General features: G+C 40.3%; 1 protein-coding gene across 1 annotated transcript in view; it reads left to right on the forward strand.

The window, feature by feature from the left end:
• The window catches only part of nfatc1 (nuclear factor of activated T cells 1), a 55,748-nt gene extending 33,019 nt beyond the window's left edge, over positions 1–22,729 (forward strand). The window contains exons 8-10 of the mRNA XM_034704131.1: positions 1,863–1,995; positions 7,021–7,644; positions 19,849–22,729. Coding sequence (XP_034560022.1) covers positions 1,863–1,995; positions 7,021–7,644; positions 19,849–19,904 — 813 coding nt within the window. The 3' untranslated portion in view covers positions 19,905–22,729. The remainder of the gene's footprint in view (positions 1–1,862; positions 1,996–7,020; positions 7,645–19,848) is intronic.
• The last annotated feature ends 1,700 nt before the right edge of the window (positions 22,730–24,429 follow it).

The following is a 24,429-nucleotide window of genomic DNA, read 5'->3' on the forward strand; positions in this document are numbered from 1 at the left end:
ACAGAACTGCAGACAGATGACTTCCTCCTGGGCTACTGAGCAGCACCTCAAACGCACCGACGCATTCATACAGAAACACACACATGTGGATGTGATGTGTCCACAGACTGAACCTGGTCGCTCCTGGCCTTCAGTCGTTCTCAGACAGCAGGGAGCTCTGCTGGGGAAATAAACTATCTGCACGATCCCGGATTCAAATTATTAAAATCATCTGAGTTATTCGCTGTGCAAACAACCGTGGTTCTCAAGAAATCATACTTCATGGTCTCTTTGTGTGTGTCTCGCTCTTGTTTGGGATTACAACCAGATTTTGAGATTTTATTCATTGCCCAGAAAAACAGACACACCTTCAGGCCACGGATACAAAAGGGAAGAAATGAAAACAAGAATGGGACAAAGACATGAAACCACATAACAACAAAAAAATAAAAAGGATATCAAACTTCTCCGTTAGAAACCCAGAGGATTAACTTGGACTTCATATTTGGCTAAAAAGAAAAAAGTCTGTGCTCTGACTCCTGCTGCTCCTGTGATCCACAAACTTAGAAGAAATAAAACAATGAAGGAGAAAAAGACACGACTGATGCAAACTCCTAGACTCCCTTAACCTTCTTAGTTTCTCTTCTTTTGCTCATTAAAAGAAACATTTTTCTTTTCAGGCTGATCAACAGAAGATGTGTGTAACCTACTTTTCTATTTTCAAGAGAGATCAAACAAATCAGAATAAAAAAATAAAATAAATAATTAGAATAAAAAATAAAGCAAAAATGGAGCGACGCCTGCGAGCTAGTTCAGGCAGACAACTCGAGCTGCAATGCCATACACGTCACATGTCCCACTCTAATCCATCATCCAATCCTGCCCTCTGCCTCTCAAATTGGCGGTCTATTTAAACTGGGAAAAAATCTCCCATCTCTCCCTCTGCCTGTCAACGACTCTGCTGCTGCATGCCATTGCTGATATTTTCTTCTTCCCCACCGCCTCCCCAGCTTCCACCTGCAGGCTCCGGGGGTGTTTAGTATGTTTTGCTCATCACTCCTCAAAGTCTGCATGTAAACTTATCTGCAGGGAGTGATGAGGCCGGAGCCTGGGCGCCAAACATGAATATGTATTTGCTGCTACAATAAACAATTTAAACGTGAGTTGTCTGACTGAACTAAGAATACAAATACATTTAAAAATTATAAAATTAAAAAACAATTATAAATAAATAGTACATAAATAAATAAATAAATAGATAAATAAATATACAAATTCAAATAGATATATAAAATACAAGGAAATATAAAAAAATTCAAAAAGCAAATCGGAATAAAAATAGCATAAATTACAAACCACTTACAGAAAAACAGTCTGAAAATTAATTTTCAAAAATAGTACAAATAAGAAAAAACTAATTCCATAAATTTAAGGTAATACAAATGCAAAATAACTTAACAAAATTATACAGAAAAGAAAACCATGCCATGATTCAAAAGATAATGTTCTGTACTGTTCACTGACCAATGTCTTCATCTCTGCTTCAGTCATCTCTAGCTGCCCTGATGGCACATCTGACATGCATCATTCTCATATCTAACTTATCCCATTTTTGTCAGTCTACATAAGCTGCAAGATTTCCATTCTCAGCCTCTGATTTGTCACTACTGCCCTGCACCTGTACTGCACTCATACTTTCATCCACACCACCTTCCCCAGAATCCACCTGCAGGATCCAATCAGGGGTTTAAGCTCTCATCTCATCACTCAATAAAAACACAAAAGTGAAAATCAAAGTGTGAGGAGTGCTGCTGCAATAAACATGTCAGACTGTTGAAGTGTGAGTTGTCTGACTGAAGTTTAAATTTTTTCTTTCTTTGTAGAATTCCTTACTCGTTGAAGTCCCTCCCTATCGAAACCAAAGACTCTCCACGCCGGTCCACGTGAACTTCTACGTCTGCAACGGCAAGAGGAAAAGAAGCCAATACCAGCGCTTCACCTTTGTCCCTGCTAATGGTGAGTAAAGATCTCCTCCTCAGACAAGTTAACTACACACAGCTGACAATTCTTTTGGAGGTACATGGCTTCTGTGATCTCCTGCAAAGAAAGCACTTTTCATCACTCGCAGTTACCCCAAAGGATTACATTGCAGCAGTTGCAGCTTGAAGACTGCAGGGTGAAACTACCATATTTTCCTGAATATAGGACGACCTTGGTTGTACGTTGACCCAAGACAAATTCTTAGAAAACAACTTTGTAAAGATACAGTTTTTTCTAATACAGAAAAACAAATTGATTAGCAATAATGATAAAACAAAGCACTGAATATCCTCTAAAACTAAATTGTCACATTGTAATGGACTAAAATGTGATCATGTGTAAAGAAAGCACTCGTGGTTTCATTTTTTTAACACCCTAGAACTTAAAATATCCTGCAGTCCATCATGTAGATGACAGATTTGATGATGGGTGAACCTTCGATCTGTCTATCTCTTTTTAAGCCGATCATTTCAGGCTCACCATCTTTCGACATTGAGAACCTTTTCCTGAGTTGTTTATAATCTTTCCAACTTTTATGCAACTTTTGTGTAACTTTGTTCATTGTGCCTCTTCATCTTTCATCCCCCCGTCATCATAGCGGTGAACAACGGCTGGCCTCAGTCATGAGCTCGCTTTACAGATAAGCTGCGCCGCCTGTTGTGACGAGCTTTCACACTTAATTACTAAATCCTGAATATATGATGATCCCACTTTCAACCCGTCCTATATCCGGATCAGAATGTTATCTACCGGGGCAGTTCCTTACCTTTTTGTTAGATCCCACAATATGTAAGAAAAAAAAGAGCCCAGGTACCAAGAACTTAGTTGCCCCTAAACTTCCATCTTTCTTGATCAGGATCAGGTTGTAAATAGTCTTCAGATAGATTACAGGTGAATAGAGGGGTCTTGATGTCAGCAGCTCATCCACACAGTGCCTGGAGTGGATCCTGGATAAAGATACACCTCACAGCCTGATCTGGTTGAGTTTGGCCTTTCTTTGGGAGAACGGTCACTTGTACGCTTCATGGACCGTTTTTGTTCAGATTTATCACCAAAACAGGAAAATGCCTCTTATTATCTCTAACTAACTTTTGTGTGTTATTCTGCCTTTCTTTGACTTTCCTGTGATTACCCCAGAGCTCTACCACTCTCAGTCTGCCTTCCCCCTCATATTCAGACTAATTAGAAACATTTTAACCAACGTTTTACGTCTGAAATGGAGAACAAACAGTTTGTTTTCCTTTTGTCTCGTGGTTTTCTTGGGAGGAACAAAGCAACTCTATTATTCCTCCACTGTAAAAAGAAAAAAATCTATAAAATGTGTTCTTTTCCGTACCTGTAGCTGCTTGAAGGCTTGCAGAGAGTGGACAGCAGCAGCAGGGCGGGGAGAGGAGAGGGGCATGGGAAAAGCACGTTATTTGAATGGAGAGCGTATTGCCAAGCTAAATATAAACACTGACCGACCGACTGAAATGTAAAAACCGCTGCTAATTGCGTTTTGGGCTCAGAGCGAAAATCCAGTGGGTGGTTCAAAGCTGTGATTCAAGCAAGCGGGCCCAGCCCTGTACGTGGGCGACGGAGTGCCCCGCTGTGAAAGTGGAGCATTGTCCTCTGGACGCAGAGAGGGTGAGGGAGGGGGGGAGGAGGGGGAGCAGCTTGTCTGGTCAGTGTCTTAGAGAGGGTGAGAGTCTGAGGAGCTGGCTGTATAAGGTGATCTGAATGTTTGTCTTCATCAAAAACTATTGACTCTGTGTTAGTTCACCAGAATCAACATGAAAACTACTCACTGTGCCTTTTAATGAAAAACGAATTAACATTAAAACAAGGTTAAAGATAAAATACTAAGATAGAAATCATAACTTTATGATAATGACAATAAAAAGAAATAAAGCTAGTGATACTAAAATGTTAAAAATCTAACTTTCTTTGCAGAAACAACAGATGGGACATATAGTACACATGACAGAGTCAAATCCATGATGGATACTACTATGACATTCTCAAATTAACAATAATTTAATTGAAGTTTTTCCTTTCTTTTTTATCACACTTCCTCATACATACTACACTTTTAAGCTAACATCTCGGCCTAAACCTCTTTCCAGTAGTGACAATAAATTCTCATGAAGGCAGAAAAGGTAACAATTAGACAAGACATGATGACTGACTTCATAGATTGCATAACGATGGATGGAAACTCTAACTCTCTGTGCAGCAGCAGCAGGTGTTACAACACCTCCTGCACAACAGATTTATTTTGGGACACACACACACTTCACACGGCTGATTTCACACTCCGGAAACCCACCCAAACAAACTATCTTCTGTGGCAACACAAACATTTGCACTTCTCCTGCTTCTTTCTGTGAGTTTGCATCTGCCTATCCTTCACAGGCAGAGCAGACGCACTTCCTCCGAACAGCCCCAAAATAGTGGTGCGTGTTCTATTTTAGTGCTGTGGCTGGTGTAACCATCTCCTCACAGTTCCTCTTTTACAGTTGGAGCTTCAGTAAGGCATGGCACAACTCAGTTTCACTCTTTTACATTATTTAGCAAGTGAAACCTGTGCGATTAAAATAGATGTTTCTAAAGGTTTATGGGTTGTGCATGGTTAGGTCCAAAGATATTCACAGATATTCTTCTGTCTAATCTCAAACTAAGAAAGATCATTATGTGCAGGAGGGGGCAACATATTACCTCACATGATCTCATGTGATATTACAGTGAAACTGAGACTGACAACACCCTGCTGTAGAAATGCTTTCAAGTGTGAAAAACAAAGCAGACGGTTTAAAAAGTACAGATGGAAATAATCGGGGGTGAGAAAATTTCCTGCATGAACTCTTAGGTGGAATATTTTCTTTATTTTGCATTAGCATTAGGCAGCAACTCCATCCTTTTCTCCCCCTCTTCCTCAAAAGTAGTGACATATTTGTCCAGATTTGAGTCCTGAAAGCTCCTGTGATGAGTTTTTAGCTGGTTATGAAACAGACTGAAACTAATACTGATGCCTCTTTATGGTCTACAAGGCAAGGCAAGGCAACTTTATTTGTACAGCGCATTTCATACACGAGGGCAACTCAATGTGCTTTACATTAAAACATTGGAAACATTCAGACAAGCATAAAAGAAGACAAATAAAATGAAACATAGAAAAGAAAAGGAAAATTAGAATATATAAAAAAATAAAAAGCCTTAGTCTTTGATTTAAAAGAGGTGAGAGTTGGAGCAGACCTACAGCTTTCAGGGAGTGTGTTCCAGATATGTGGTGCATAATGACTAAACGCTGCTTCACCATGTTTCATTCTGACTGTAGGGACTGAAAGCAAACCAGTACCTGATGACCTCAGAGGTCGAGGTGGTTCATAAAGTAGCAGCAGATCAGCAATGTATTTTGGGCCTAAACCATTCAGTGCTTTATAAACCATCAGCAGGATTTTAAAGTCTATTCTCTGACAGACAGGAAGCCAGTGTAGAGATCTAAGAACTGGAGTGATGTGGACTACTTTCTTGGTCCTTGTTAGGACTCGGGCAGCAGCATTCTGTATGAGCTGCAGTCGTCTGGTGGACTTTTTAGGGAGTCCTGTAAAGACCCCGTTACAGTAGTCTAGTCTGCTAAAGATATATGCCTGGATGAGTTTTTCTACATCCTGCTGAGACAGAAGGCCATTAATCCTTGATATATTCAACTCAAAATCAAATCAGACCATTAAAGGAGATATTGATTGTATCAACATATTCATTTTTAATAACGGTAACCACTTGGTAGGTGTCCAACAAGCAGCTTTTTACATTGTCTGAGGTGAATAGTCCAATGAGGATATTTTTGCCATAAAACACTACACTACTTGTCCACAGGAGGCGCCAAAATTGGCCCATACTGAAAGTTCTATCAAGATGTTAAAGGAGCTTTAATATCAAAGGTGTCTGAAATTATTGGTGCAGCTTCTGTAAGCTAATCGAGAGGTGAAAGATTGGGTGTATAAAGCTGCCTATTCCCTGAGCTATTAGGCTGAAAATCAGGACATGTCAGTGGTACAAACTGGGGGTATAAATCTGCCAGATCCACCTGTGATCACAGTCAATCTTAAGCCTGCACAGAGGCATGGAAAACAAAAAAAGTAGACTACTAAACTACAAAAGTAAAAGCTTGATATGGCTCAGTAAACTTAGGTTAAGAATTGTAGGAAGTAAAAAGTCTGAGCAATGTACCGTGTCAGCTTCAATTTCAAGCACATGCTTTAAATGATAATCTGAAGCAGCTTTTGCACAAATAAAAGAAGGCCTAAGTTGAGTGAAGTCATGCAGTGATGAAGCTCCGGGTCAGGGTCACGCTGTTGTTTGCTTGTATCTGGACTGAAACGCTTGTTATAAAAGATGGATGTCGTGTCAGCAGCCACAGGAGATTGACAGCCCACATTTTAAATCTCGATGTCTCTCCCTGGACTCTGGCCCGGTGAAGTTTGAGAACAAGTCAGACTCTGCAGTGGTCCCCGACTGTATGATAACCATCATCCTGAAACACCCTGAAGTCGTCTTTTTCTGCAGCATCTTCAGTTTAAAAATGCTCCCTCTTTTTTTCTGTCTTATTGGGAAAGCAGTAATTTATTTTAAATTGCTGACCCCTGCTGAGTTTGAAGCTGCTGTTACAACAACATATTTCATATCGCACATTTAGTGGATATTAGCACTGGAGCAGGGTCCAAAGAAAACAAGCATTTCATTATAGAAGCAGCTGGATGGCTCTGGTGTTGATGAGTCATCCCCTTTTTTCCCGATTTTTTTCTGCTTTTTGAGAATATTTTGAGCCGGGTGGGAGAGCTCGGGCCGAGACACAGAGGCTCATTGATGAGAGTGTTTGTTTGGCAGCAGGTTTCCTAGCCACAAACCCACTCACTCCACCACTCACTCTCTCAGGACAGTTGGAATATGTGTTTGCTCAATTAGTGTCTTCTTCCTCTTCTTCTTCTTCTTCCTCTTCTTCTTCTGCTTCTTCTGCAGTTCCGACAATAAAGACGGAGCCACATGACGACTTTGACGCCCCTCTTGTGTGTGGCCAGCACACTCCCGGCCTCTCCTTGCTCCCAAAGCCATATTTCCCCCCTCAGGTCATGACCCCGATAATGACCTCTGACCCCAGACCTTGTGTGGTGGGCGGAGCTTACTCTATCAGCCAGCAAAGACTGGCAGCCAAGCCCTCTCCGCTGCCCACTTCATCCTCACCGAGCACCAGCCCCAAACTGCACGACCTGTCACCGTCGCCTTTCACCAAGTGCCTCCCCGCGGCCCCGGTGGTCCAACCGTCCACAATCCCGCACGTCTCCATCATCCAGGAGACACCTGGGCGCTTCCAGCCACCTAGCCTTTACCCACCCAGCAGCTCCTCCTCTTGTTCCTCCCCGACCTCTCAGCCCTCCACCCCGACCGACGCTCCTTTCTCCCCAGCTCTCAGCATGACAGCAACCCCGTCGGTCAGCGGCAACACTAGCCCAGGAGGTCAGCAGCACTCTAAGGTGTCAGAGAGCGGGAGGGACGGCCTTCAGGAGGACGGAAGCAGCCCACCTGCGGTAGCTGTCAGCATCAAACAAGAACCGCAGGAGCTGGACCAGGTGTACCTAGACGATGGTGAGTGAGACAGCTTGTATCATCATAAAAGATCTAATGAAGGAGTGAAGGAGTGATGGGAATCTGGCCGTTTCTCTGATCAGATTTTTCGACTCAGGGTTCGCCACTATCAGCTCTCGGATGACTCTTCATCCAGTACCACTTCCCACTTTTAAAACGTAGTGAATGTATCATGAAGCAAGTAACAAAGATATTACTGTAAAGAAAGCAAACAGGTCTCAGACAGGAGCAAGTGCCTGACGTTCACTGAGGGAGCTGGCTAATACAGTCGAGTCATTTGTAACCTGCATCAAACTTTTATCCAGTTCATGGAAATAATTAGACCAGGAACAACCCGTTCAAGCTCCTAACTACACAAACAGGTTTCTTACCCTCCAGCATTCAGTGATCTGATTATATCTGCAGGTGCCGATGGGATTTCAGATTAATATCATATGACTCTCTGATTGTTTCTCCAGGAGCTGAACTTCAAAACTCTGTTTGGTGTTTTTTGTTTTGGAGCAAATCTTCTGACCCATCATCAGTTACAGAAATGAGTTAAACATTTAAGGAAAGAGTTACTTTCTTGTTGAAAGACCTGAAATGTTCTCTGATAACTTAATGATAGTTTAAAGCTATCACCTGCAGTGGGTTAGCTTAGCTACACTCTAAGACTGAAAATAAGGGGAAACAGCTAGCCTGGCACTGTCAAATGGTTAGAAGAAATCCAATCCAACCCATTTTATTTATAGAGCACATTTTAAAAACAACAAGGTTACCAAAGTGCTGCACAATAAATACCAACAGTAGAAATAAATAATAGTACAATTTAAAATACAGTACATTAAAGGACAAACAGAGACCAACATAAACTCTCATGCTGTATTAAAAGCCAGGGAGTAAAAATGAGTTTTAAGACGTGATTTAAAAGTGTCCAGGGTGGGGGCCATTTTTACTTGGGTGGGTAGCTTATTCCACAGTTTAGGAGCTACCACTGAAGAAGCTTGGTCACCCCTTGTCTTTTGTCGGCTTTTTGGCACGACAAGACGCATCTGGTTAACAGACCTCAGTGCTCTGGAGGGGGCGTAGATGTTTATGAGGTCAGGAATATACTGTGGTGCCAGACCATGTAGTGGCTTAAAAACAATCATTAAAATCTTAAAATTAATTCTAAAATGGACAGGGAGCCAGTGGAGGGATGCGAGAACGCGTCTGATATGCTCATGCTTGCGGGTTCCTGTTAAAAGGCGAGCAGCCGCGTTTTGGACTACCTGTAAGCGAGCGAGGGAGGCCTGGTTAATGCTAGTGTAAAGTACATTGCAGTCATCCAAATGGGTCGAGATAAAAGAATGAATCAAGCGCTCAAAATCATTAAAAGATACAACAGATTTACACAACTTCCTTTCTAAACCTTATAATTACAAACATGTTGAGTATTTCACAAAGCTAGCAAGAAAGCAAAGGTTAGCAAATGTTTATCTAAATGCTATAAAATGTTGTAGTGTCAACCAGTTCCTACAGAGCCTCTGAAATCCTGCAGAGCTAACAGTTTTTTATCGTGTGCACACAAACATGGGGTGCATCCCTCAACTCTGTGCAGCAGAGGGCGCTCATGTTACTCACAAAATACCAGTCACAGCGTAACCCTCGTAAGAATATATCACAAACAGTATTCACACAATCCAAAAAGCAAATAATGGCATTTCAATAAGGAGAGACACAATTTGAAGATTAAATGTTATTTATTACAACTTCATGAATAATGAAACTTGACAGAAATCTTTGGCGTAAGGACTCCATGGGGATAATGCTGTGAGCGTAGGATGTGTGAATTTGGCAGCAGAATAAATCCCCCTAGAGTCCAGACACTGGTGGTGGTGGTTGATGAATTCCAGGAATTGAAGACTTTGCGGAGACCAGGTGGAGATGGGGAGGTGGAGGGGTGCGCACCATCAATGCAAGAAAGAACTAGCTGGAGAGAGAGACACATTTAAAAAGACAGCAGAAAGTTGACAGTCTGACGATAAGGGCGTGCCACTGAGCTATTGGATGACAGCCGCCACTGATTAACCAATGACAGCTCTGGAGCATGCAGCTGGAGCGGGTGAGCTATTGAACGAGGGAGAGGAACGTTAAACAACTGCTGTGATTGCTTTTATAGTCTGAACTTTTGCTAGAGCTACATTTAATGACAATCCATGGCAAGTGGAAGCATTACCACTGCTAGATTAGCACAAGTTGATATCTTGTGTGAACAAGATAACTAACCAGTGCATACAAGATAATTAAATGTGCCTGAGATTTATAACTTGATCCTATAGGATGATAACTTGTATGAATAAGGTAGTGGACAAATAAGATGAATAACTTGTTTCTGCAAGATGACTATCTTGCACACACAAGATTCAATTTCCAGACCTTCAGGGGCTCTATAAGTTTCTGTGTGCAGCTCAAACAAATGTATCTTACCAGAGCAGAGCTAGTCCAAATCATGAAACCATGATGTTGCTCTTAGCGTCGGTTAAAGTACACTTAGGGGGGATGGATTGGTGTGGGGAGGTGCCTGTGCCAGATGGTTTACCAATATCGTTCCAAGTCTTACATTACTTCAAAATATTTTTTAATATCTCTTTACAAATTCCTCTTCTTTTGTGGTCTTTATTCCCACTGCTGTCAGCTTTCTTACGTAGAAGCTCGGAGAGACTCGGTGGTCTTCTGTTTGATATATAAGGCTTTAAACCCAGAATGAGACCGGCCTGCCTAAACCTCACTGATAAAATAACTGCAGGTTCTTGCGACCCCCTTTTTATTTATCTCTGAGAGAGCAGAGTTTTAGGAGCACAAACTTTATGATCTCACTGCTCTGGCCCTCTGCGCTCACCACTGAGGTTCGGTCTGTGCTGCGGTGATTTGAAATAAATTGGATAAATGATCTTCCTTTGGGCTAGAAAAAAAAACAGTCCCAGGCTGTGTGCAAACAGATGAAGAAACACTAACCAGCAGCTATCAGTGAACGGAGCTGCAGGGCTTTGATCCGTCACCAGAGCCCCCGCTGGATCGTCTGGTCCAGTTTCCTGACAACAGCGAGGGAGACTCTGTTGTCGGGCCTCAGACGCTGTTGTTGCAGGACTCAGACTGTTCCCATGCCACTTCCTCTGTACAGTCTGGGTAAATACATTAACACTTGTTAGCACAGTCGGCCTTCAAGAGTGAGATTTGATTGGTTTGATTATGCTCTCAGTGTAGCCACCACTGCTCGTGCCTCTCGAGGATTCAGTTCTAAACCAGGTGTTGTTCAAGCAATAAAGATTCCATGTTTCAAAGTATACCGCTGTAACCATAATGGACATTTATAAGAAGCTGGGCAACCCAATTACACTTGTTTTCTTTGGCAAGTTGAAGGGCCTTTTATAAAGCATTCCAGACTTCATATTGCTTCTCACGTCATTAAAACCTTTGGCAGAGTTTGATACGTCTTTTCTCTTTATGACCGCGCTCAGGTGTGCTGTTACTGTAATTTTATGATCATTAAAGCACAAACTATGACACCTGAGACACTCAAGAATCTGAGACATTAACTCTCATTAAAAAAAGGACTGTGTGTATTTGTTGGCATCTTTCAATTATTGCAATAAAAAGTATTACATTTGAGGAAGTGAGGTTCAATCCAATGTTAGAAGAATTTGACCAAGTGGGATAATTGAAATGGATGATTTTTAACTGAAAATTCAGTCGAGTGCCTACAGCAAACTTCCCTCATAACCAGGGCTTTGTTTAGATCTGTTTGCATCCTTTATAGGTTATTTACAACTCATGAAATGTAATAATGTTAAAAGACCTGCTGGCTATAGTGATGAGTTGAATAGTACTGTGTTTATATACTATTCATATCTTCACTAACGCATCTATTTAAACTTGTGACATGAAGATATCATACAGGTGTTATGTGCCCGTCCATGCTCAATTCTTACAGGACTTACAGGAAAATTGTAATACTATATACTAATAAACTTTATATATATAATACTTTTTCAAAACAAGGTTTAAAAGTACTTCACAAATGAAAAAGAAAATGAGGACAGTGACTGAAAATTTTACACAAAACAGCATAGAGTTAACAACACGAGAGCTACAGAGGACAGAACTGAGAGGGAAATAAAAGAAGACACAAAGATTAAGATTACTAAAGATATAAAGGAAAAAATATAAATAATAAAGCTGAAAAACAACAACAGATAAAAGGAAATAAAACACTTTCAGAATAATTAAAAAACAGATAAAGTATATAAGATGCCTGAAGTTAGAATAAATAAAGGAAGATGTATCTCCAAAAGTCACAGAACAGAGTATCAACATTATAAATGTACCACACTAAAATGTCAGCAAAGCTAGTAGCCCCTTGTTGAAACCAAGAGCCAAGAAACTCTGCTATTAAAAATATGAAGCCAATGCAGAAGAGCTCCAAAAGCCAAACAAACTCCATAGTGTTAGCTGGTTGATGCATCGAATCGACACCGTAGCCCACGCCATAAGTCTGCATAGCCCTTTTCAAATGTTGAAGCCTGCCATGCACCCTCCTCCCAAAAAAAAAACTCTGCCACTATCACATAGGGTCAATGCAGAAGTAAAAACCTGGCTTTAAACTTAACAGCCTGGTACAAAAAAATGTTTGGGTCTATCTCATTTCTTTATTTGTAGCAACAGGAGGTTAAGTTATTACAACTCATCTGATTTGAGTATGCCAAAGCTGAGGTTGATCAGGCATTGAATGGGGGCGGGGAGGATCTGATTGACAGGTGGGCAGGCTGAGGTGAGATCTTTACCAGATGACAACGCTATGGCCTGAACTCCACCTCTCTGCTAGAATCTAGCTTAGCTGAAAGTTCACTGGAGTAATTTCCAATATGGCGGCTTCCTGCTTTGGTCTCTACAACACTTCTCTAGAAACCACTGAGACTTTTTCCATGTTTCATGCAGTCGACGCTTCACCACAGTCCAGCAAGTTGTTTTGAACTTAAGCCTCTTACTGTGAAGACAGCCAGTTATGGTTAAGGGTAACCAGGTGGTACATATGATGACCAGTCAGGTTTAAATCAACCAGGTAAACCGAATAGACGTAAATTAAAATGACACTGGTGTGTTTTTGATGTCACACCTGATTGTTGTTGCTTCTCTTTCATCTGAAATCAGAGCTGATATCTTTGTTTATTCAGCTCTTGGCGTTTCTCATTGCTCCCTCAGTCCCATGAGAGGTTACAAACATGTCTGCTCATGGAAAGTCTGAACAGTGCCGTCTGGCCCTGAGCCGGAGCCAGGGCTATAGGCTGCAGGGAGCACAGTCTGAACTCCAGGACTGCTGAGGCTGAGGGAGATGGAGGCCGGCCATGCTGCCATAAAACTTGCTGACTTCAGAGGTTTGCATGCTTCCCTTTGGATCAGAGAGGGTCAGGAGGACGCAGCCAAAGCCATACGTTATACTGCACGGTAGTGTGCAGAAGACTTTGGTCAGCGGTGGTGAGGTAACATGAGCAAAACATGTGCATTTTGAAGTCAAATCGGAGCCAGAGAGCATTACGAAAGGCTTTTTTATGGTGTGTCGTGGCCTTGTTAGATGTCAGGACGGCACAATTGACGACCAGAGACGCTCAGGATCATGAGAAAAGTATTTGAGTGAACTTGTGATTAATACCTGGCAGATTAATTTTCTGAAAACTCAAATTCTTCTTTGAAATTTTTTGCAGCCACAGTTTGAAAAATGAAGCAGTGCTAAACATTAGTTTGTGTATTTATCATGTGTTATATTTTCACATGGACCCACACATGATGTCCCAGACAGAGCTTGAGGGTATCGTGCAATGAAATGATGTCGTCTAGAACTGAAGAAGCCTTGCAGAGGAGAGGTGCAAGATGCAAGGTCCAATTGCCTTTTCGGATCAAGCTTTGAATTAGAGCTTTAGGTTTTCAATAAAGAGCGGTTTTATGGGTATATTATATGTCAATGTATTGAAGAAATAAACTAGGATGTGTTTTTTGGGGCCTTTTTGCTTTTATTTGATAGGACAGCTGAAGAGAAACAGGAAATATAGGGAGCACAGAGCGGGGGAAGACATGCGGCAAATTGTCGAGGTTGAGAGTTGAACCTGCGACTGCTGCAAGGAGGACTATCGCCTCTGTACATGGGGTGCACACTTAAACCCCTAGGCAATGGCTCCCCTAAACTAGGGTGCATTTGTGAGGACTGTTTTTTTATTTCAATCAGCAGCTGTTGTAACATTCATCTGAAAGTCACCAGATAACAGGGTCACACTTTAAACTGAAACACCATGAAGCATAAAGGTAAACTATGTTGATGGCTTGAACTAGTTTGGAAGCAGCTCTTGATTCCCATCCGTAGTCATTTTTCAGGTTAGCTTCATTGCATTTCAATCAGGAGAGTCATTTTACATCATTTAGAAAAGGATGCTAAATGTGTCTTTGGTGATTTGGGGATTAGACCTCATGTGGCGTCTTCATATACTCAAAAGGGGTGGAGAGGCCCACGGCAGCAGTCTAGACTCTGGTGGAGCTGAAGGAAGGATGCAGGATGTGATTGAGGATTGGACATCTGAAGAACTAATCATGAACCCTGAAGATAAGGAGTGGAGGTGACTGTGGTGGAGAAGGTTTGCAACTAAAACTATGCAGCGCGTTTACAGTTATTGCAGCTGTTTCGTCTTTTTGTATCCTTTGTTTCTTTCATTTGCAGAAGGTTTCTGCGGTTGAATTCGTTCTGGACTTTTGCATCTGTTTGTGAAAGTTTGATTGTTGCAGATTGGTTAGCCTTGTCAGGTGCAGTAGTTAAAGATGTGATAGATTAATTTACATATAATGTTTTTGATGCAAGTGATTTCCAAAGAGGTCAGTTGATGGAAGAATACTGTGATAAGTGTAATGGACTTTCTGTTGACTCAGTGTGTGGGAGAATGTTGTGGAAATGTTTTGTTAAAGGCTTTTTCCTTTATTTGATTCATTTATTCTTTTTCCTTCGCTTAAAAAAATGCTATTGTCCATTTTTCTTTTGAAACATTACCTGGGTTTAAAAACAGTTGTCTGAATCTGTGGTGAACTGCAGGATGTCTCAGTGGGACCGACTTGCAGTAACCCAGTAGGAGCCTCATTATTTGGTCCAAGAACATCTCGTGGCTTGTGGCCTGGGCTTGACGTGGCAGTAAACGGGGAGGGGGGATTGTGGTGTTTTCAGTTCCCCCCCCTCATTGTCTCAGCTCCAGGCCCTCAGCTGTTTTATTCACAGTGAGGTTGTTAGATATCTGCCTGCCTGATCAGTTCCTCTGTAGTATTGTGTTATTACAGGCCGGATCAGGTCGACGCGTTTGAGCCCATAATGAGGCTAACAGCGCTGTCCTGCTAATTGTTTTGGAGTTCCTTGTCTGTTTGTGGTTTCCTGGCTGCAGAGCCGGCCTGTATCAGTCCACTCCAGCTGCTGTGAACCTCCATGAGACAGGAAGCAAGTTCTTGGATTACCTCATATCAAACCACACCCTTTGCTCTTGAATAAGTGTGAAGTTTAAAACAAATTACCTGTGTAGCTTGAAAATTACAAGAAAGTATTAAGACGTACAAAAAATTAAGAAGAAACATTAAAAATTAGATTTCGAAGAATTTTAACTGGTTATCAAACAGACTGAAATTAGCAGAGATGCTTCTCTACATCTTATGAAAGAATACCTGACGATTAGCAAAAAGATTGACCATTTCTAAACTGCAATTTTTTATTCTCATAACACCTGTGAGGGGGGTAGGTGTCAGGCAAGGCAATGTAAAGCACGGTGAAGGAAAAAGCCTCTTTCTTCTTTCTCCACATAATGAGGGACTGTTAAAAGAAAGCAAGAAAACATAAAACGACTCACGCTGATACAGAACGAGATTAGTGAATGTATGAGTCATCACTTTGTCCACAGGGGGGCGCCAAAATCGACACAAACAAAAAGTTCCTCACAGGAGCTTTAATATGAATTGACATTCTTCTTTTGTACTTTATTTTGTGAATAGTTTGATATTTGAGGTCTTGTTTTTTCACCTGCACTTTTAAACATGAACACAATTTAATACTTGCGTTAAAAAGTGCTTTAGTAGAATAAAAATAAGCACAAAACAAGGCAAATAAAACAGATACAGCTGGTGATCTTTACAGTGACTAAACATCCCTTTCAAGACCCTTATTTCTTTCAATCTGGCTCAACATCAGTTCATTTTTGTGAATGAACTCAGAGTTTATCATCTGGTGCTTGCTGCTGTTGGCTTGTTCAGAGCGTGTCTGTCACTCCTCTTGCTCTCTGTCTCCTGAGCTGATCGATGTGAGCTCAGAGCACATGACACAGATGTCACTCTGGTGCTGCCTCTATTTTTGGGACTTTGTTGTAAACACACTTAGAGATCAATAGATTGACTTCTCTTTCAATTAGATCCTCCCCTTCAAAAGTGACGGCGCGGTGAAAAGTGGGCCATGACAACGGGCAAGTAAACAGTAAATGTTGTGCCCTCAGAGAGCGGAAGTGAGAGTTTCACTTCGGGATGTTCTGTGTTTTATAGCAGGGTGAACTCCTGGTTGTCTCTGAGTTATTTTCTTGTGTTGTGATAAATAAAGACAGATAAAGTGCTGTTTTTCAAAAGAGCATAGCCTGTAAGCAAACAGCCTGCTGGTCCTATAGATACATTAAATAAATCAAATGATTGAGTCAGAGGATTGATGGCGCTCTACACTCCCTCCCTCCAGGTTTCCTAACACTGAGGTAATGTTTTCTATCTTGAAAGAAGCGCCTGTATTTTGCCACAGAAGTATGAAAAAGTGACTCATTATTTTATATATTGATCCTGCTGCTCTGTTAGAATGAAATCGGAAGTGCATTCATATCAAGAGAAATGACAACTATACATTCAAATCGTTTTTTGCACTGACCATTAACTGACTATCAAGGAGAATTTCTGGATTTATTTTAAAGAAGTAGAACTTAATAAACCCTAAACATAGTCTCAAAGTAAAACAACATAAGTCCAGTGTGGGTTTAAAGAAGCACATACAGAGCATCATGAGGTGGGGAATATTTCCAGAAAGAAAAACTCTGATAGTCTTTCCTTCCAGCACTTTTTCCTGTCTACAAGGACTTTTTCACTCTTTAATCTGCATCACTTAATATTTTCTTGTTAAGGCATTGATGTGATAACATTCAAAATATAGAATTTTAGTCAAGACTTTGTGTCATGTACAGTGACCAACCAGGTTAAACTATCTGCATCGCCCCAACTGTTCTTCATAAGGAGAGATCTATCCATCCATCCATTTTCTTCCACATATCTGGGGGTGGGTTACAGAGGCAGCAGTCTCAGAAAATTAGGAGGAACATGCTGCAAATTCAGAAAGGATGCACAGTCATAAACATATTAAAAGTTGAAAACAAATGCAGCAACTGCAAACACGCTGCAAATGCATAACATCGAAAAACACATGCAGATGAAAAATGCTGAAAATCAAGACTTGACAAAGAAAAGTACTCTACAGTACAATGTGGAGATGGGGGACAGTATTTCCAGCAAATATATATATATATTCTGTATAATCAAAGTTGTAAATATACCAGACAAACTTTGAATTTGTCAGGCCAGAGTCTAAAATATGCAACAAAAATGTTTACTAAGATTTTGAAAAATCTCTGGATAGTTGACGTTTGATGTTGAAGCTTTCTATTTTAATATGGTGTCATACTTATAATCATGAGACATCATGAATTCATGTAGTCCAGGGTCAGAGTGCACAGCTGGTCTAAACATTGTCCTGAAACAGAAAAAGAATAATATACACTAATTAAAGAGACTATCTTGTCTTCTTTTCCAAGCTCTCAAGACAACATTAGTGACCTTAAACACATCAAACTTAAACAGCTCATCTTGCAGCAACAAGATTTCAGCCTTTGACAAGCTACTTCAGTAACAGTGACGCGAGGGAAAGATAAAAACTCAGTGCATGTTCGATAGTATGTAGAAAAAGACATAAAAACGCAGGTTTGGTTCTTTAAAAGAGAACCTCTGTGATGTATTGCATGTGCGTACAGTTCAGGGCAGAGACATTTAGAAAATAAAGATGTTGATTAAAGCAACAGAGGCCTGAAATAATCAGGCTGCATACTGCTCTGCAAAAGGTTAAGTGACATAATCAAGCTGTCCTATATTTCCCATGATGCAATCATGAGCATTATGTCATGTTACCCTCTCTGCGTGGTTTGCATCCGTAGTCACAAAGCTCTTAAACCCTGATGACATCATCGTGATTATTCACTCAGGTGGTTTATCAAAACAAAGGTCATCCAGGTTCATGAATAATCTCCCTGCAAACGTACACACCTGAAATGTACACTGGGATGTGTGTGCAGATGTAAACAGGATGATGAACGCTGGACATGGTTCCTGAATTTGTTCCCTGGTCTCTTGCTTCAAGAAGTATCAGGCCCTGTAACATTTAAAAAAGCTGGATTTAGCCGCACATCAGCTGCTACCTGAAATTCATCATCCCCGTTGTCATATCTCTGGCAGGCGAAGTCAATGTCTTTGTCTTCTAACTGCTGGAGTGCCCCTTTAAGAATGACATTTTAAACATGGATGATGAGCTTCTCCTTGTTTGGTCCTCCGCTAAACCCAGAGTCCGTGATTTAGATCACCTGAGTATAAATGTCATGAGCATCCTCCTCGCTGCCAACACACATGGCTGTGAATCTCACCCCGTCCTGCCCGTAGTCACATAATAGGTTCAGTGTGTGCCTGTGTTTGTGTGACACGTTCATGTGATATCACTGCTGCTCTGTAGTTATCAAACCTCTTGAGAGATCTTCCTGTTCCTTTATTAATAGCAGGGAGTAGATCAGAGAGCCAAACACATAAACCTCATGTCTAACAGATCGCTCTGTGCTCTGTTATCATAAACCGCTTTGGTCGGCCTTCAGAGATGTGATGCTCAGCTTATTTTTACTGCTTTAAGATGATTATGACACTTTTATATGCTTCTTTTTTTCTTTTTTACCAAAGCAGTCTCCTGTGCACGTGGAGATACCTCTCAATTCATCTTAGTAGATTTGTTGCCAGGCACGTACACTCAGTCGCCTTCTCTTTGATAGGAAGTGAAGTGGTATTTCTTGTAGGAAGCGGCTCTGCCAATACCGGGTCACAGAGGGGAGGCCTGCTTTGCTGCCTGCGATGAAAATAAACGTCTGAAAGAAAGAAAAAAGTAATTCCATTGTGTGGAGGGGAATCTCAGGTTTCCAGGCTGCTTTTCCAGCGTCCACTCAGTCAGTCAGTCAGAGGGAATTCCTTCCCTTTGGCCGCCTGGCTCGCTTTCCCGGGGTCGGCTCCAGGGGTGTTCCCCTTTTCCTTTTGCACATTTCTCATCTTTGTGGGAGCTGAAATAAAGGCCTGATCCTGCAACCTGAAGGCTGATTTTAAAAATGAGACGCTGATTAGAAAGGGAGGAACTGTGGAGGGGATTTTTTCCCAAAGAAATAAATGACTTAGCGTTAAAAGATCATGAAAAATGAGGAGAAAATACGGGATTTAGCCTTTTCTCTGTCATCAGGCTGTTTCTTTCTTTCTGTTTTCCTGGTTTAGTGTCAGTCAGACGGCTCGTAGCATTTGGATCACCTCCTCCCTCCCACGTCAGCCAAAGAACACAGCTGATAAAAACAGATAAACAAGTGCACCTGGATCCTGCAGAGACAGCAGGAGGTTGCATCATCTCTCCTGATAAATAAAAAAAGAAGGTCTGGGGATGGGAGATATAGCGGAGCGTGATTCTATTAGGATGACGCAGAAAATAACAGCTCCTATAGAGCACAGTGGATTGTTTTCACCAGGGCTGAAAATGGCACCTTAAAGCTGAAACTGTAAATACTTATATGTCCTTTGAAGTGACGAAGCTCTCAATTGTGCACCTTTTGCTGCAGCATGAAGCAATGAGTTAGTCTAAAACCTTCAGATCTGAGTGGATGTGGATTGATAAAGCATTAATTGAAACACTTGCAACACGTAAAAACAACTCACCGACTGTCATCAGATGTTTTAAATATTCAGTTTGGTGCATGTAAATATGTGACATCCTATTTTGAACACAAGGACTGAAATCTCTAATGTGATGGATAACAGCTTTAACACATATTGACCGTCCTCTCTCTCTTTCTTCTGCAGTCAATGAGATCATCAGGAACGACCTCTCCAGCATCTCCGTCCATAGCCATGCGTAGCTTCCTGTCACGACCGAACCTGTCGCAGGAAACAAGCAAAAAGGGAAACACCAGACAAAATGGACATAATGCTTTTCATGCTTGGACTACAGCATGCAGGAAGCAGCAACAGGAAATGCAACAAGAACAAAATGTAAATGTATTGTCCAGATGACCAGGGTCCAACACGTGCCTTGTTTTTCTTATAAAACGCCTTTACATGGAAATACTACGAGGATTAAATCACATGACTGACTTTTTAAAGATATGTAAATTAAATATGTAGCAACCAAACCTGCCGTCCCAAACCCTGACAGCCAAGTATGCTTTTAGAGGACCAAACATTGTTTTGTATGTCAGTTTGTAAATGATTCAGTGCCTTTGAGTTATGTCATTTGTATATACAGTACCTGTAGTGCTTCAGTTTGCATATCTGGCTTTACAGAGGGACAATTTGAAGAGAAGTGCCTTTTTTAACTGGAAGAAAATGTAGCCTTTGTTTGGCTTCAAATGTTCAGCGACAGAATTATATATAAAAGATTTTTGACGTGAGAAAATGTCACTTTTTTGTGTTTCCAACTGGCTTTGTTCAGAGAAATGTCACGCAAAGTAACAGCAGCACAAATACATCTGTTTAAGTCTGAAAACTGTCAGTTTTACAGTTAGCTTAACGAGCTTAAAGCTGCTGTTGGTAGAAATGGTGTAAAAAACATTTCTTTTTTTTCTGCTGGGTTTGGAGAAAAGGTCATAATGCCCATCGGTACTCATCGGTAAGTGGAGTAATTTGAGACTATTGCGAAATCTCTGCGTTTTCCAATGCCTTTCTATCAAACAATGTTATTATTCCCCTCGTTCCCGTTATGACGGGCCAATCATAGCTAATCTCCAATCCTCTGTCCTGATTGGTTAAGGAATGGCCCCTACTACATCCTCCGATTGGTTATGAATCCGGCACTATCATGACTGCACACGTCGATCTGTGTTGGGGGGCTAAGAGGAAATCTGGTTGGGAGGGATAGTGTTGACATTTAAAGTCCCTCTCTCTGAACAGATTTTTACTCTGTGACTACCAACAGCAGCTTTAAGTTAGCTAGCATTAGTGGAAAAAATCTTGAAGTCATACTCCACAAACTATCCATCAATCTTTATTTACATCAGGCCCATTAACATCAGAAATAGTTCATTAAAAAATGTAAAGTAATCAGAAAAATCAAGTCTAAATTATACTTTTTGAAGTATTATTACCTAGGGATGTTCCAAAGCAACACATTTTCTGCTTCTTTAAACAGAAATTTAAATTCTAACTACCTGGCTAGCTTTAAGGTAAGAAAACTCAGCAGTCAAAATTCAGCATTATTTATTTAACATGGCAAAACACAGAACCACAGAATACTCGGGTTAACAATTTCAGATTGGTTTACAGAATGTGTCTAAGGTTAGCAGAGCTAGCACCACCAGCCTTCTGTCTACATGCATGTGCTGGTTACACATTGCTCCGGTCGACTTGTTATATGCCAGCTTAATCAGCATACAATTATATCTCCATGTCCAATCAAAATACTGCCAAACTGCACCACGCTACCAAATGCCATCTGTGTTTGTTTACATCCCGGTAGAAGAGTATTATATGACAGTAGTCATTAATTGGAGCAACAGCCCTGGATAGTGGCGGGTGGCTGCACTAAAGCTCAGACACAAGATGTGGCCGGCATTTTGGGCCTACAATAATGAAAATATTAATAAAGTGTTTAACTGACTGGCATCAGTGATGACATTTAAAACAAACTGAACCCACATGACCAAGCACTTAGCAACAAGACAATGTCCCATTAGCAGGCAGACGTCAGAAGTAGAGACGGACACACAGGTTGAGCACCACCTGCCTCAACAGTTAAAGCGGTAGTGTTATTGCCTGTGAGTTCAACCTTTGATTTGTACAAGACGGGGCGCTATTTCATTTTTTAAAAGTCCTGTAGTCTCAACTTTAATTATATTTGGTTGGCATTTTTATGGACCTGGAAAAAACTAGTTGAATTTCATACATTTTTTCATTCCACCACCAACGATGAGCACTTATCCACTAAACCTGTGGTATCCCTTGAAGCTGTTGGATAAAGACAAGAAGCTAACAGTGCCAGATGGTTTGTTACCCAAACCTTATGTAAAGTTCATGTATTTTTTATGCACTCTAACAGTTTATAAAAACATGTAGTAAAATTGATGGGTCATTTAGTGTCTCTTTTAAACTTTAAAAAAGTCTATCTGTGTAAATTGCGCACAGATTGAAACTGAACTGAACTTTGGAGACGACAGCTGGCTACAGTTTTCGGGAATTATAGCTTGATTTGTATCAAAGAAGTGAACATCTCAGTTTTAACGAAGCTTGACTTTTCCCTGGATGCTATGCAACATGCAGTTAGCATTAGCCTCTCAAAGAATGTAAACAATCACCAATGCAAATGAGAAGGTCTCTCATCCAAAGAACAGCAGTGAACAGCAATACAAATATATATATAAGTTCTTTAAGGTGTTTTTTTTTGTATTTTCATATTTATTCTCTTAGCATGTGCTCTGTTTATTCATGTTTATCATAAAACTTATTCTACATGCTTACCTACATACTGTGGTTTATCTACTCCTTCGTTTATTATAGCAAACTGAACGGGCTTACACACTTGTTCCCATTTTTATTATGTATTTATGAGTCTTAATCCGTGTAACTGAAGGGCCTGAAAAAAGCCATATTGAAATGTTTACTGAGGAGATTATTGTTAGTCTACAGCTCATAATTCTGCTTTGTGACCTTTTTTGTGTGTTTGTCAATAAATAAGCCTTCATCTCTGTCACTGACTGATCCGTGTCATACTCAATGTAAACTGTGTAATCACATCCTCAGATTAATATAGATAACAAAAATGTGAAAAAGCACTACAATGTCTACTTATGTTTCTGAACTCATATATACAAATGTTATAAGAAGGACACCATGCTTTTAATTCAACTGGGTTGTAAATTTGCAAACTTTCTGTTAAAAGAACATACAGATTTCCATTTCCTTTGCAAAGCAAGATACTTAATTCAACTTTTCTTTCTATTAAGAAAAAAGAGGAAAGTGTTAAATCGTTTTAACTACAACGAACAGTGCTGGTTTTTGTTAGAGAAGGTACATCTCTGATGATTAAATGCAAAAAACTGCAGCTCCTTGAGTGTCCACTCGAAGATGAGCTCAAAAGCCAGAAAACTCCCATGTGTCCCAATACTAAAACACCCAACATATTACAGTGTTTACAAAATAAATGACATGAGTCCCTTTAGCTTATTCATCTTTTTGTTACAACTGTATTGGCTCCATTTTTTAATAAGACTCCAACTTTTGTATTTTATTTTGTTTAAAGTTATAGGACGTTGCTGCTACTGGCTATCCACTAAACATAAACACAGCTAATTCAGTCACTAAATTTAACCTTTTGGCAGTGTTTGTGTTTTTGGAAGTATTTTTTTATTAGAGAAAAAAAGGAACCAATTGAGTGGCTTTTTTTTTTGCATTGTTTGGGGCACAAATATTGCATCTACAAATCCATACATTTTTGCTCAAGGTTATATTGGTAGTTATACTAAATAGCCATATCTTGCTTTTAAGCTAATTAAGTGTATATTATAAGATGTTTTATTTGTAGGCTAGTGCATTGAAGTCAAGATTGTTGTTTGCTTTTTAAAGATTACAGAAGATAGATGACCTGTTATTTCAAGAGCCCCTTGGTTGACCACTCTTCTTACCTTCAATCAGACATTAAAGTGTGTAATTACTCAGTCTTTGGTCTTGCTAAAGTACTCACAGAGTCAGAGCAGCTTAAACTTAGCTTAAAAACTTATCTAATCTATGAAGTCAGTCATATTTGTGCAGGTAGTTAGTTTTTTACCCCCTTATTTAACAGATTTCCAACCTGGCTGAGCTAACCACAGCTGTTTATTTCATGTGGAACCACTAAAGAGATTTGTTTTTGACCACCTCCTAATGTGGACCAGTCTGAATTCCTTATTACAGGAGTTGTTCAGGGCTGCCGACCGAATCATGCCATGCCCAAGCTTAAGCTAGCAGCTTTAATAATTTGATGCTGGACTAGCTTATGTAACCTAACCTAGCCACTACTGCTACATAACACATGTTATAACTATGACTGGTTGAACTGACTTAATCACCGCCTGTTAAAATTACTTACTGAAATCTGTAAGTCTTTATTTTTTTACTAGGAAACAGTTAATGTCAGATAAAGTCTCAATGTCAATTTGTTTGGTGATGCTATGTTAGCTTTAAATTAACCATTAGGTTAGTTATTCAGGATTAAAAATGTACATCAAAGATGGCATTTTCTTGTGTGTTCAAGTGTATTTGATTTTAAAGTTTTATAGTTAATACCACGCATTAAAGAGCAAAATCTCCAGAGTGATTTTAAAGAATTAACAAACATTCAAACACTCAAATAAGGAGCTAAATGAGCTAACAAGTGTTGGCTTTGGATGCAGAAGCTAAACAGCAGCAAGAGAA

Source organism: Notolabrus celidotus, chromosome 16 (genome assembly GCF_009762535.1).
Source record: "Notolabrus celidotus isolate fNotCel1 chromosome 16, fNotCel1.pri, whole genome shotgun sequence".
NCBI lineage: Eukaryota > Metazoa > Chordata > Actinopteri > Labriformes > Labridae > Notolabrus > Notolabrus celidotus.